This window comes from Puma concolor, chromosome B3 (genome assembly GCF_028749965.1).
Source record: "Puma concolor isolate L17-30 chromosome B3, mPumCon1.1.hap2, whole genome shotgun sequence".
NCBI classification, from domain to species: domain Eukaryota; kingdom Metazoa; phylum Chordata; class Mammalia; order Carnivora; family Felidae; genus Puma; species Puma concolor.
The window spans coordinates 2,969,431-2,982,801 of NC_141672.1; the positions used below are offsets into that span (position 1 = coordinate 2,969,431).

At 50.5% G+C, this 13,371-nt stretch overlaps 1 protein-coding gene across 12 annotated transcripts in view; it reads right to left on the reverse strand.

The window, feature by feature from the left end:
- Nucleotides 1-13,371, reverse strand: part of KLC1 (kinesin light chain 1) — a 49,529-nt gene that overhangs the window by 2,275 nt on the left and 33,883 nt on the right. For 3 of the 12 annotated variants that reach the window (XM_086708694.1, XM_086708692.1, XM_025918748.2), the window contains exons 14-15: nucleotides 9,003-9,133; nucleotides 4,375-4,444 (exon numbers count right to left, since the gene is read on the reverse strand). The exons of 1 other annotated variant lie outside the window; for it this stretch is intronic. In XM_086708694.1, the coding sequence (XP_086564820.1) occupies nucleotides 4,375-4,444; nucleotides 9,003-9,133 (201 nt within the window). Of the gene's footprint in view, nucleotides 1-2,837; nucleotides 3,352-4,374; nucleotides 4,445-9,001; nucleotides 9,134-10,132; nucleotides 10,719-11,418; nucleotides 11,470-13,371 lie in introns of those variants that run through there. 8 more of the 12 variants (XM_086708701.1, XM_086708698.1, XM_086708695.1 and 5 more) reach the window with 5 other exon arrangements.

The window sequence follows — 13,371 nt, forward strand, 5'->3', positions numbered from 1 at the left end:
CGCCCCCACCGCCCCCCGGCACAGCGGGCCCTGGACCCTTTCGCCATGGCCTGTTCTCTGCCGGGCACTGTCCTAAGTAATTCATCCACATTGGAGTGCGTCTCCTTCGCGGCCCCTGGGGATGGGCACAGTTACCGTCCTTGGTCTCAGGGAAACTGAGGCACAGAACAGTGAAGTGACTTGGCCAACCTCCCGCAACTCCATGAGCCAGACGCTGATCCCCAGGCTGGTACCAGGAGGGCAGGGACATAACCTGACCCGGTACTAGGGTGGAGGCAGAGGTCCCCGTAACTGGGCAGACTCGCACTGTTTTGACATTTTCTAGAGCAGAAAAATTCACTTCTAATTTCCATCCCATTTTTAAGTAGTCTGGGACTCTCAGAAGGTTGAGAATGGCTGGTGTTAAGCAGGAAACCGTTCTTTTAGGGTTGGAATTTTATAAAAGAGCCTTTCTGCAAGTGCAGGGACTTTGCAAAAGGAAATAAACCATTTTATTATCGTAACTAAATACAAACAATTCCGGATGATTTTCTAGGCAAATCACACCAACAATGAGCAAACCACAGCCCCAAGACCGAATGTGCTAACGAGCCCCTCCCCAGAAGCTGCAGGCCCACTGGAGCGTGAAGGGTGCAGGGTGCCGGTGCACGGTGCCTGCCCACCACAGGCGAGGGACAGGGCTGCAGCAGGACTTTTGTCTCAGTGACAGACCGCCCTGGACCCCCTAAGGAGTTCCCTGCCCACACCCCCCCACCCCCCACCCCCAGTGCTTGTCAGGCAGTCCTCCCGGGCTGGTGATCCCCATGGTTACGTCCACAACACTGTAGAAGCCCCGTCAGTTCCCCCCATAATAATGGGACTAATGCAAAATGACACGTATTCATGACCGCCCCAGCCACCCGTATGACGCTTGGGAGCCCTGACGAGACGCCCGCAGCTGACTGGAGCCTCCCCTTCGATCGGTGTTATCAAGTAGCACTTGGCAATTTTCAGAAGTCTGATGGTCATGCAGTGCACTGCTCAACAGCAAGTGCAAACATACCAGAGTATAGCCTCATGTATGCACCTGCTTCCCAAGAATACTTCTATGAAGTTATGACAATGAAAGAGCTGTCTATAAACTATTTTTAGCAATATTTATAGATTGCTGTAAACACTGAATTTCTCATCACGTGATATTTCTAGCAGCTTTCTGACCAAACATGACCGGAATCTCTTCGAATTCCGGGAAAGAACTACCTGACTCCCTCCAGTACTGTAAACACAGAGACCCTGGGGAGAGCCGAGGGCAGACGGCCCAGCCCTCCCACAACCTCCCCCTCAGACAGACCCACAGAGCCGGCTCACGTCACTTCCTGCCTGTCCTCTGACCAGGGACCTCTAACTCGAGGGCCCGAGGCCCCCTCGCCGGGAGAGGAAAACACTGAAGAGGAGGGCCGGCCGCCCCCACTGCTTCTCCTCCTCGAGAACATTAAAATCCAGACGGCCAGACAAATGAGCAGAGGACAACCAGGCTCCCTTGTTTTGATACAAGCTCAAAAATCAGAAATTACACATTTCCAGGCAGCATCCCCTCTGAAACATGACGGTTTCTTACGACGTGGTGTAAGGAGGCTGTATGGCTCCTCACAGCCCCACAAAGGCAAGCTGGCCTTCAGAGAAGGGGGCTGGCGGGCTCACAGGCTGGGCCCCGTTTCCCCCCACATGGGAGCTTAAATCCTACCCCTGGCCCCACGTGTATCCTTCCTGAATGTCCTGGTTTCCCAGGGAGACGTGTCACTAAGGGAAAGGGGGTAGGTTTCCAATGTATCGGATCAGCGTTGTGGCTGGAAGAGCACTTCCGATGGAGGGGACAGGGGAGACGGGACAGCCCTTGTCCCGCTCCACAGGTGACACCATGCTCCCCGGCCCCTCAAACGGGAACTTCAAAGTGCACAGTGCCCGCGTGGACACACAGCCCACTCTGTCGGCGGCGGTCTCTCGCAGCCTGCAGAGTGGACAACGGTTACAAAGCCGGAGGCTGCAAAGCCCAGCCGGCCAGACGCTGAGGAAGGAGGCGCGGCCACAGAAGACCGGGCCCAGGCACCGCACACTGGCCTCCGGGTGGCAGCGAGCAGTGTCCCAAACAGGTGGTCTAGGCCACGTGCTCTGGTATTATCACAGGACACCCGTCAACAAAGCCCCCAGACCCCGGCATGCTGCCGCCTCCGGCCTGCAGCCCCAAATCCACGCCTGGCCTGAAGGACACGTGCAGTGCAGCAGGTGGGTGCCCCCGCGGGGACCCCCAGGGAGTCTGTACAGCGAGTGCCGAGGTGCCCCGTGAGCCCCGCCGGAGGGCCCCTGGGGAGCACAGACCCCAGCATGGTGCAATTTCGGAGCAGGGGGCTGGGGGGGCAGCAAGTGCCCTTGCTGTGACCCCTCCGGTAACACGACATTAAAAGAAAGTCCAAACGTGCAGCATCTCCCAGGGTACCCCAAGTTCTTCAGATCCCCTTCAGAGCTAAGTGATGAGTCGTCCTACTCCAGCTCGGTGGCCTGGACGCGCCCCTTCCTACAGCTGCTGTCATCCGGAATTACAAACAGTATTTGTGCAGTATTTTCTTCACCGGCCAGTTAGTCTGGCAGATTCCCTTAGGGTTGATTGGGAACCGTTCTAACCCTACAAAGAAAATCTTTTTTTAAGCCTGCATGCCTACATGCTGAGTGTACAGGGCCCAGGAGAGGGGAGCTGGGCCCCAGAGGGGTGGGGACCCATGCGCGTCCAGCGGTGGGGTGGGGGGGGGTGCACACGGCAGGACTGGGGACTCGGCAGAGACCCACCCCCACCAGAGGGTCACCTGTCTCTCCCAGCTCTGAGCACCAACTGTCCTCTTAATTCCAGGCAGCATGGCCCCAGACCATCAGATGCTCATTCTAGAAAGATGCAGTTTAAGGTTCCGGAACCTTCATTTATAGCCTTAACACAATACTAAAACTGAAACAGATCTTGGCGTAGCGGCAGAAAGTGCAAGTGTCCGTGAACAGCGGCCGGTCCCAAACACGCTGAGGCTGCCGGCGCCACGCCTGGCCAGTCTCACGCTCCATCCAGCAGCTCTAGCTCACTAGGACTGCAGGCAGCTTAACGGAATTCGGGGCAAACCGCCACGAGGTGGTAGAGGTCACCACCTAGAAAAGAAGTCACTGGGGAGGTGAGTCCCGGGCAGAGTAGAGGAGCTTGGCAAAGCTCTGAGGGTCTCAGTGTCCCCGTTAAGTCTCGGGGATTTTTATCTAGCTCTGCCCCGACCCTCAGTGGGCCAGGTCAGTGTGGCTGGCACTCGGAGCTCACGAGTCTGCCAGATAATCATTTCGTTCCTGCGTGAACAAACAAACAGAAAAATTATACGCGACCCGTGCGTCAAATGACGCCAGCTTCAAGTGGTCTCAGAGCTGTAACAACGGCTGCACAACCCTTAAGTCAACCTCCGAGAGCCCTGACGCTACGTACACAGGTGCCAACACCGAGAGACATGGGTGAGGGGACCTGGCTGCCCCAGACCTTTGGAGACGACACCTCTTTTATTCTCATTACCAGGCACGCTCAAAATATGCCCAGACACCACTGGCGTCTCGCACCTTCTCACCAAAGGTCTGCTGAGAGGCCCCTGCAAACAGCCGCCCCCACGGGTGCAGGCTGGGGAGGAAGGCCTGTTCCTGTCGGTGAGCGTCCAGGAGTCTAGCAGCTGGGCTGGGGCACCTGGGGAGCTGCTAATGGGTGTGATGACGGGCAGGTCTGGCTGAGAAGGTTCTCTTTCCCCACAAGCTCAGCTGCTGGTCTGCCTGGCACACGGGGCCGCACCCCGACAGCCACACTGGACGCTTAACAGCAGCAAAAAGGCCATTTCTGATAGACAAGGTGCCAACAGTTTTAAATGTGACGGGTTCGTGCAAGCCTCACACAGCTAAAAAAAAAAAAAGCGCTAAAGATTGAGTGTAAAAGTGACATTACGTCAGTTACTTACATTTGTAAAGTTCTGAAAATGCTAAACAACAGTGTAACTAGACAATTACTTACAAACTTACCCCAGGCTAAAATCATACAAATTAGTAACAAAAATTAAGTGGCCAAATTCTGATAATTGCTTTATCAGAATATTTAAATTTTACTTAGGCTAATCAAACTTAAAGATCGGTAATTAATATACTGAGAACGTTCACAATGTGAACATTCCCATAATTCACCTCCTCAAATTAATGCAGAATACAGAAATATCGTTACAACGCCTCTTTATCTAAGACTCAGAAATACTGAAACGTCCCCACGGCTGCTCAAACAGCAGCCGCCCGGCGAAGTAGGCCTGAGCGGTCAAGGGCATTAAGTGGGGCAGGGCTCCTTACTTGGAAACCACGGTCTTCGGCTGCCTTGCCACCCACGTTAAGGACACTCAGAGAACTGGCACGCTTCATGCTGCAACCGGGCGGTAGACATGCAAAGGACAAACCATCGGCACATCAGTTAACCGGGAGCAGGACACATGGCAAAGACACCCCTCAAAGGCCCCGGTCACCATGGGGGACACCATGGGGGAGTCCCTGGCACCATCCCCGATGGACAGCGAGCCTAGATCTCGCTCGGATGGGGATGTCCGCCCAATTCTTAGCACGGATGCCCCAGCTCTAACTGTATTTAGAGCCCCACAGGAAAAAAAGCACTTTCTCTGCAAAGTATCTGTCTTCAGGTAGTGTGTGTAAATTCCAAATGTCATTACATCGTCACATCGTGAAGCCTGGTACGTATAGGAGCTGAGAGGCTTGGCCAGCGCCACCCTCAGACTCAGCACAAGCCTTTGTGTCAGGTTTGATTTAAGAAGGGAGCCGGGGGTGGGGGGGTGGCTCAGTCGGTTAAGCATGCGACTTCGGCTCAGGTCACGACCTCGTGGGTTGTGGGTTCGAGCCCTGCGTCAGGCTCTGTGCTGACAGCTCGGAGCCTGGAGCCTGCTTCGGATTGTGTTGTTCTCTCTCTCTGCCTCTCCCCACTCGTGCTCTATCTCTTAAAAATAAACATTAAAAAATTTTTTTAAAGAAGGGAGCCTGGGGATTCCTCCAAATCCCAACACTCACCCGGAACGACCATGTAAAAGAAAGACAATCAAAGCTCACTGTTGAGATCAGATACATATATACGTTCGTGTGTTTTATATTTTTTTCTATATTAAAAGGAAAACCAATTTTTTACTAGTAAAATAAACTCCGAAGCTTAGAAACCAAAATTTAGGGCACCTGGGTGGCTCAGTCGGGTAAGCATCCAACTTCAGCTCAGGTCATGATCTCACAGTTCATGAGTTCGAGCCCCACATCAGGCTCTGTGCTGACAGCTCAGAGCCTGGAGCCTGCTTTGGATTCTGTCTCCCTCTGCCCCCGCACCCCCCCACCCCAGGCTCATGCTCGCACTCTCTCTCAAAAGCAAATTTTTTTTAAATCAAAATTTAAGAGAAATTTCATGCTTTACATTTAAGGAAATACAGTGATTTCAATGTTTACTTTTTTCCCCCATTTGATACCTTTAAAATACTTGATGCAATATCCTGCAAAATAACCTAAAACCCAAACTTAAATTATGGATAAAGTTACCATAATTGCTTACCACTACCAGGGATGCCCTCAAACAGAAAGTCCCCTTAGCTTTTCAAGTTAAAATAACCAATTATCAAGGGTTCTTTTCTTTTTTTTTTTTTTTTTTTTTTAAACTTTATTTATTTTTGACAGAGAGAGAGGCAGAGAATGAGCAGGGGAGAGGCAGAGAGAGATGGAGACACAGACTTGGAAGCAGGCTCCAGGCTCCGAGTTGTCAGCACAGAGCCTGACTCAGGGCTCGAACTCACAGACCGTGAGATCATGACCTGAGCTGAAGTTGGATGCTCAACCAACTGAGCCACCGAGGCGCCCCTCAAGGATTCTTCTTTAAATGTTTGCAATAGGAACTGTAATTATGAACTTGAACCACCTATGACACAGGGCACACTATTTACCCTATGAGTTGAGGGCAGAGCTGTGACACTGAAGCACAGATCCGAAGGATTAGCACAACCAGACAAATACAAAATGCACTAGGAATGTGGACCAAGGCCTGGGTCACGACACGAGTGCCCAGCATCAACTGTGAGCACAGCGCCCAGCAAACGACAGGTATTTACCAAGTTCTCATTGAATAAACTACACCAAAACCACAGACCTTAATTTACTTATTCTCAAGTAAAACACACTCCCAAAATGCCCCAACCAGGATAAAAAGAAAAACCAAAAACATCCCAACGTATCCCACAGGTTGCTACACTTCTGAACAAGTTTTTCTCTACGTAACTACCCAAGAACAAAGGATAAAATCAAAGAAAATGAAAAGGAAGTTATATTCTGCCACATTTAATTACTCTGTTAAACAGCAAATTGGCTTTTTTCACCTGTTATGCATATTTTTCTAAATTTTATGTTTTTAATGTCAAATTGCCTTACATACAGCACCCGGTGCTCATCCCAGTAAGTGTCCTCCTCCCTGCCCATCACCCCTTTTTCCCTCCCCTCCACCCCCCATGAGCCCTCACTTTGTTCATACGTTTTTGCTGGTTGGCATTCTCTAAGAAAGCCATTCAACGTTCTTCCTCAAATTCCCTTTCCTTACAAGATGAAAGTAACAACAACTGTGCCTTCCCAGCAGGTCTCCCCAGCCTCCTGGAGTTGCATTCACACTCGGTGTTTGAAACCAGGGTGTGCAACACAGGAAGAATGCCCAATTCAGTGAGTCTCAAAAGGTGGTCCTGGGGTGCCTGGGGGGCTCAGCTGGGTAAGCGTCTGACTTCGGCTCAGGTCATGAACTCGCGGTTCGTGGGTTCGAGCCCGGAGTCGGGCCCTGTGCTGACAGCTCAGAGCCTGAGCCTGCTTCAGATTCCGTGTCTCCCCCTCTCTCTGCCCCTCCCCTGCTCTATCACTCTGAAGATAAACATCAAAAAAAGTTAAAAAAAAAAAAACCATGGTCCTGGACCAGCAGCACTAGCACCTGCTGGGAACTTGCTAGAAAGGCACTAGCATAGGGGTGGGGTGGGGCCTGACAGTCTGTTCACAACCCCACCCGGCCCCCACGAGATGCTGATGCTGTGGCTGGAGAACCACCTGTTCAGTTAATGAACATGGTCACTCGTACCCAGAAAGAGTATTCAGTTTTCTGCACTTTATGGAATAACATTTCTAAGATCATTAATTGTTCATAAAGTTCAGTAAGGCATCATCTCGAATAACAGAGGAAAAGTGCTAGATGTGAAGTGTGGAGTCAGGCGGACAGCGTCCTGGCACCGCAACCCGTGCCGCACTGCGGAGGGTCCCTGCCTCTGTGTCACCATCAAGACAGAAGACACGGATGAGACCAGGAGAAAAACTGTGGGCTCCGTCACGTGGGAAGAAGGTCCATGTCACAGGGCTCTGCATTTAAAAAGTCTCAGAACACCCAGCACCCCTGGTAGCCGGGGTGTCTGCCCTGGAGGAGCCGCCCACATGGTGACACAGATCTCTTCCGCTCCCAGACCCGCCCCGGGAACGTAACTGGGCGACCGCACGACAGTCTGTGCGGATCCTCGCATCGCGGTAAAAAAAAGTTTACACTTTCAAAACTCGGTGAGGCAAACGATGACCTATCATTTAGTTCTGTAAATATCTTAAAACAAGCACTTTATCCCAAAGGCAAATCAAAACCTGTTTCCCTGATGCACGCTCCTGTCGGGTCCCGGGCCCTCGGGCGCTGTCGGCAGGGCAGGACGGCAACCTGCTGCTAAGCCTCACGTATCCCAGAAGCCCCGACCGGCTTCCAACACCGCTCCTTCCGGGTAGTCTGAGAACAAATGTGTGGAGCCCATGAAACTCCCTCCACGGAAACGGGCTCGCGAACATTTGGGAAGCAGGGGGACAGCCACCTACACAACCAAATCGCGCCTCCGGCCTCGCGAGCCATCGAGCAACGTGTGCAGCCACAGGCAGAGTGGGGCCAAGGGTGGCCGGCAGCCCCAGGGCTCTGCTCCCCGGGCCTAGAGGTCAGAAGAACGAGACTGGACACCTCTGGGACCAGCAAGGGAAGCAGCGGGAAGAGCCCCTCCCCTCGGTGTCTCCAGCACGTACGGGAGGGGACCCCGTGCCCCAGCAGTGGGCGACTCGTCGCCCGCAGAGCGGACGGTGGGATCAGGTGTACGGCAGGGTCTCACTGAGAGTCCATCTCTAAAAAGCAGGCCCCATTCAGGAACTGAGAGCTTCAAAGAGCAGAAAAAAGTGCCTCTGTGAGAAATGCATCCCAAACAGGATGCTGACCCCAGCAGTGACCCAGAAATGCACACTGTTAACAGCCCATCTCCTGCTGACACACCCGATCAAAACCAGAATGCCTCAGAACCAAATTCCTTTGACAACTTACATGTTATTGTTCAAAAGACTCCAGGACGCAGGAGTGTACCTTTTGTTAAACACGTGGGAAATCTGTTTTTTAATCTCCTAAAGAAACACCTTATCACAAAGTCTTGAAACTGTCACCCTTCTATTTAAAACAATTTTTCTTCCTGTATTAATACCCGTGTGGGCTTAATACAATCACAGTTATCATTTGATTTTAAAAGGATTTTAAAAACTAATCTTATTTTTTTTAACTAAAAATTAATTTTAAAGGATATGAACTAGTGCTAATTTTAAAAATAAGTAACGCCTGTCTAGAGTAAACAAGTGAATACGCTCGGGTGTTTTAATACGAAGTTCCCACTTTCCACCACTAAGGCTTCCTCTGAACATGCCACAAAGTCAAAGATTTGCACAGATGTCCTCTGAAGGCATCCGCCCTCTCGGCCTCTGCACGGAAGGCCCTCGGTCATCCCTCAGCCTGTCCTGGGGGAGGAGGGGCCCGCCGGGCACCGCCGTCCTGGGGGAGGAGGGCCCGCTGGGCACCGCTGTCTTGGGGGAGGAGGGCCCGCTGGGCACCCGGCGGGGCTGCAGATAGTTACCCGGGGTTCCTTGGCTCACTCTCTCGAGAACTTCCTCCCTTCAGCTTCCTAACCAGCTTCTCACTGCTGCGTCTAATGGAAGCCCGGAGTTTGCTAAAGGAGCCACTGCGCTTTAAAGATCCAGTGCCGTCCTGAAAGAAATGTGAACAAATGTGAAACCGCAGACGGTCCTCCGCCGACCTCCCAAGAGGCAGAGCTGCATGAAAACAAGAATTCACGTCACGGCTGACCTACTTGTCTGTGATGCTGGCAATGCGACTGCTACAGAAATTACCAACTTGCCATGCATATAAACACACTTGAAATAGAACTCGATCCATTTTAAATCTCATTAAAGATAATCCAATGACCATGAGAACATTTGAACATTAAGAAGTACATCCAAACAAAAAAACATCCCCCCAAGTTTTACTGCTATTTCAAAACAAAAGGTAACCACACACAGAAAAAGTCTTAAGAAAATGAAGGCTGCTTCTTGGAAGATCACCAAAACCAAATTCCACGTTTAATAAAAACAGAAGCATCTGGGCCACGTAACGGTACTGGACCCCAAACGCTGAGCTGACAGAGACAACTTCTTTTTAACAATTCCATGTAAATACAATACTTAGGTATACTGCTTGTTTAGTAAATTTTATAATTTTGTAAAAATTCTCACGTATTTATTTATTTATAAGTCCCCCCTCCCCGACCCTCCACCAAGGTGGGGCTCAAACTCAAGACCCCAAGATTGAGAGTCGCATGGTCTTCTGACTAAGCCAGCCGGGCGCCCCTTCAGTGAGTTTTTAAAAAGTTTTATTAAATGTTGGATTATAAGTGAGGTTGGAACATGAAATAAAATGTTCATTCTGTACAAAAACTAAAAACCCTCAAACACCTTGTGGGAAGTAAAAGACTGCCCAGCTTTCATCACAATGGACTCAGACATTAATAAGTGAAACATTTGGCAGTTATCTGGATATGAAAATGAAGAACAGAGAGTAAAAAAATTGTCTGTAGCAACTTTTATTCTCAGAAAAAATGACTTAGTAAGATTAACAGTAGCCCCATTCCCTCAAGAAGCCACACAATGCCGCATTCCATGGAAAAAGTGAAAAGTCCCACTAAGCAGACAGACACGAAGACACAGGTCAGTTGGAGTGAGTTTATTAGAAGTTAGAAAGACACAAGTACACGAATCACTGACCACTGAAGGGTTAGTGGAGAAGAGCCAAACTGCCAAAATTTCACAGAGACGACACAGCAAATGCTACTTGAGCGAGATCCTAAGGGGAGAGCCCGGGGCCCGGGGGGCCTCGCCAGGTCTCAGAGTGCGACGGGGGCGGCACATGCCCTACTCTTACAGCCTAGCTAGCGTCCACGGTCACTGTCATGCCACTGCATCAACACCTGCGGGTACTTCTAACTACCTTTTATCAAAGTGAACAGCTAATCGCTCTTAAGTCTTAAACTCATGTATCACACGGTAAATGGTTTTTATTAACACAGTTTATATTACTAAGTACATATCTGGCAAAGCTACATGTATACAGAGATAAGGAACCCCCCGAAAGGACAGCAGCACCGAAAGGGATGGCCAGTCACAGAGAGGTGGAGCTCTGACAAGAATCCTAGGGGATTGCTACACACAGCAGTCAGCACTGGAGAGGGAAGTAAAGCCGGAGGAGCCGCCCGTCATGCAGGAGACAGTGTGAGCGTCACAGAGGGCAGCTAGGCCTGTCAGACAGAAACGGAGAGAGAGCCCAGTGAAACCGCTGTGAGCAGAGAGCCACCCCCACGAGCGCAGCGCGGCTCACAGTATTTCTAGGTCACGGATCTCAGCGGTGCTCTGAATCACTTCAATATCTGGGATTACCTTCTGCCTGCTCCTATCAGCCGGGCACAAAGAGGCACCGGGCCACACGTTATCGGTCACATACCTTATTAAGACTAGTTACTCCTGCCATCAAAATAAAATTCCAGTTTCAGAGCATGGCTTGGCACTGTGCTACAAATCTCCATGGTACTTACTGTAACGAGGTTTTCCGGCAACTGTCCATAAAGGAGATCCCACAATGAAATGACTTGACAGTCACCGGAAAAAGAGGCTACACACGGGAATGGCACGTTCATGATCTTTAACTTCGTCGGAAATCCTTCTGCATCCCTAGACTATAAAGTTCTCTCTGAAATCAGGGAGGACTTTCCCTTGAAAGCACTAACAGTTTAGACATTTCAGAAACTTTAAGAAACCACGGACTTTAAGAATCTTCAGCACATTTTAAACATGCAGTCGGTAATCCAAAATAAAATTAGTTATGGAAAATGGATTCCACAGGCAGCAATGCATCCTGGGTCTCAGCAGACTGGAAACCCAACGGTCTTGTACCGAAGCCCCAGACAGCGGGGACCTGAGCCCCTGCCCGCTCTGACTCACCATGGGACGCTGAGCAAGTCATTTAACCAGCCCGAGCTTCATTTTTCTCATCTTTAAAATGGAAAAATAAAATTTGTTACCAACTCCCCACGAATGCTGGGAGGACAAGAAAACATAAGTTCTTGTTGGTCTTTCAGAAAAAGGACATTAAAACGTTAACTCCACAAACCGTACACCTGCTGTTCACCCCCCAACTCATCGCTACGCTCCAGCGGTGTTACTGGCAGCGCTCCCGGACCAGACCCTCCGCGGACCGCGGGAGAAGGACTTCACGGTGAACATCCCCCTCCCCCACAGGCCCACAGGCCCCAGGTTCCGGAAGCAGCCCCCCCGCTGGGGAAGGGGCGCTGGGGCAGGCTGCCCACCCTCCCCTCGCCATCCAGAACCAGCGGGAAGTGCGGTGGGAACCCGCCCCAACCCCGGTGGGCTTCTGTTCAGGGGGCCTCTACTACTTTCCACTGACCGCCATGAAAGCGTATTTACGTCAAAAAAGTGGGTTTCTGAACAGAAGTGTATAGCGTATTGGCTGAGAAACACAGGGCAGTAGTTATTAAGTACAGATTTCAGGTGATTTGCTATTTTTTGTTACATTCTAGTTGTGTTCCTAATATAACTTTTAAAAGTAAAAAGCCTATTTCTAATTAACAGCATGTACTGTCCCATTCCTCATAATCTCGGGCAAGACTTCAGTGGATCAGAAGCTCTCGCGAGCACTAACACAGGGAGGTGGGCGGGCTCCCCCTGAAGGAGCCTGCAGGGCACTGGCAGCGCGAATCGAGACAGAGCGCAGAAGACTGACTTGGGGGCCCTGGGTCCTCATGTGAGGTCTCCTGGGGCCCTCGTGGCATGGCTGCAGATACGACTGCTTAGTAACCAGGCAGCCCAGGGACTCCCGTGTATCTGAAGGGAACCAGCCCTCAGTGAACACAAAGCCGTGTGGACAGAGGGTAAAGGGAATCCGATGTATCAGGAAGCATTCCTGTGCACACAGCATCTGCATTTTTAGCAGGACCATAAAAGAGAACTCGGGCTTCTCTTGACAATGCTTTTCAGATCTGTACGCTTTGTACAAAAATAAGTTTGAGGAAGTCACACTTTAATCACAATCTTTATGGTACATACCTAAAAGAACAGAACTGCACTTCCCTAAGAATTTGACCCAAAAATTTCCTATGAATTGTTACAATATATCCAGTAACCTTACTTTTCTTGCATTTTAATAGCACAGAATTCAGTCCTGTGCTGAGACCCAGACTCTCACTATCTGCAGGGAGCAACTATGCCTAGTGTGCCTGATCTCGGACTAGCTGCCCTCTGTTTTAGACGTTACTTCTGAGTGTGGAGAATGAGGACACGTACTCAGTCTGGCATCAGCGGCTCTGATCACGGAACCAGGCAGCCAGGCCTATGCCCGCCATCCTCCCCACTAGACTAGCACGTGCCCGACAGAGCGACACGATGCTTTTTCCTAAGGTAGCGGTTTTTAAACTTTTTAAAGAGCACTGAAACCGTTTTTCAAAGACTTAAAAACTCTAATGTGGAACGCCAACATAAAATCTAGGTGGCATTTTCTCATTATAAATGTAAAACAGGTTCTTGGGATGATAAAATAAGCCAGGAAAACCCTGAAGCCACCAACAGAAACTCACGATTTGTGGCGTGAAATTACAGAGGACAGGCCTAGCCCTGACACCCACCTCAACTCCCAACTCGTTTCTAGTTTATCTGGACTGCGTAACACTAGAAACTCTTGTGGCACACCGGTTAGCGCTTGCAGGTGGCAACGGTCCTTAAACCCGTTGTCATCTGGGGGAACTCCGCACTCATACACAGAGGGCAAGAGACCTTTGTTCTCACACCTGGACAAAGACTAACGTGGGGACTGCAGTCTACCAGCTTCTCACTGGAAGCTGACACTTAAACCGGGCTCCTTTGGTTGCACAAAACTACCCC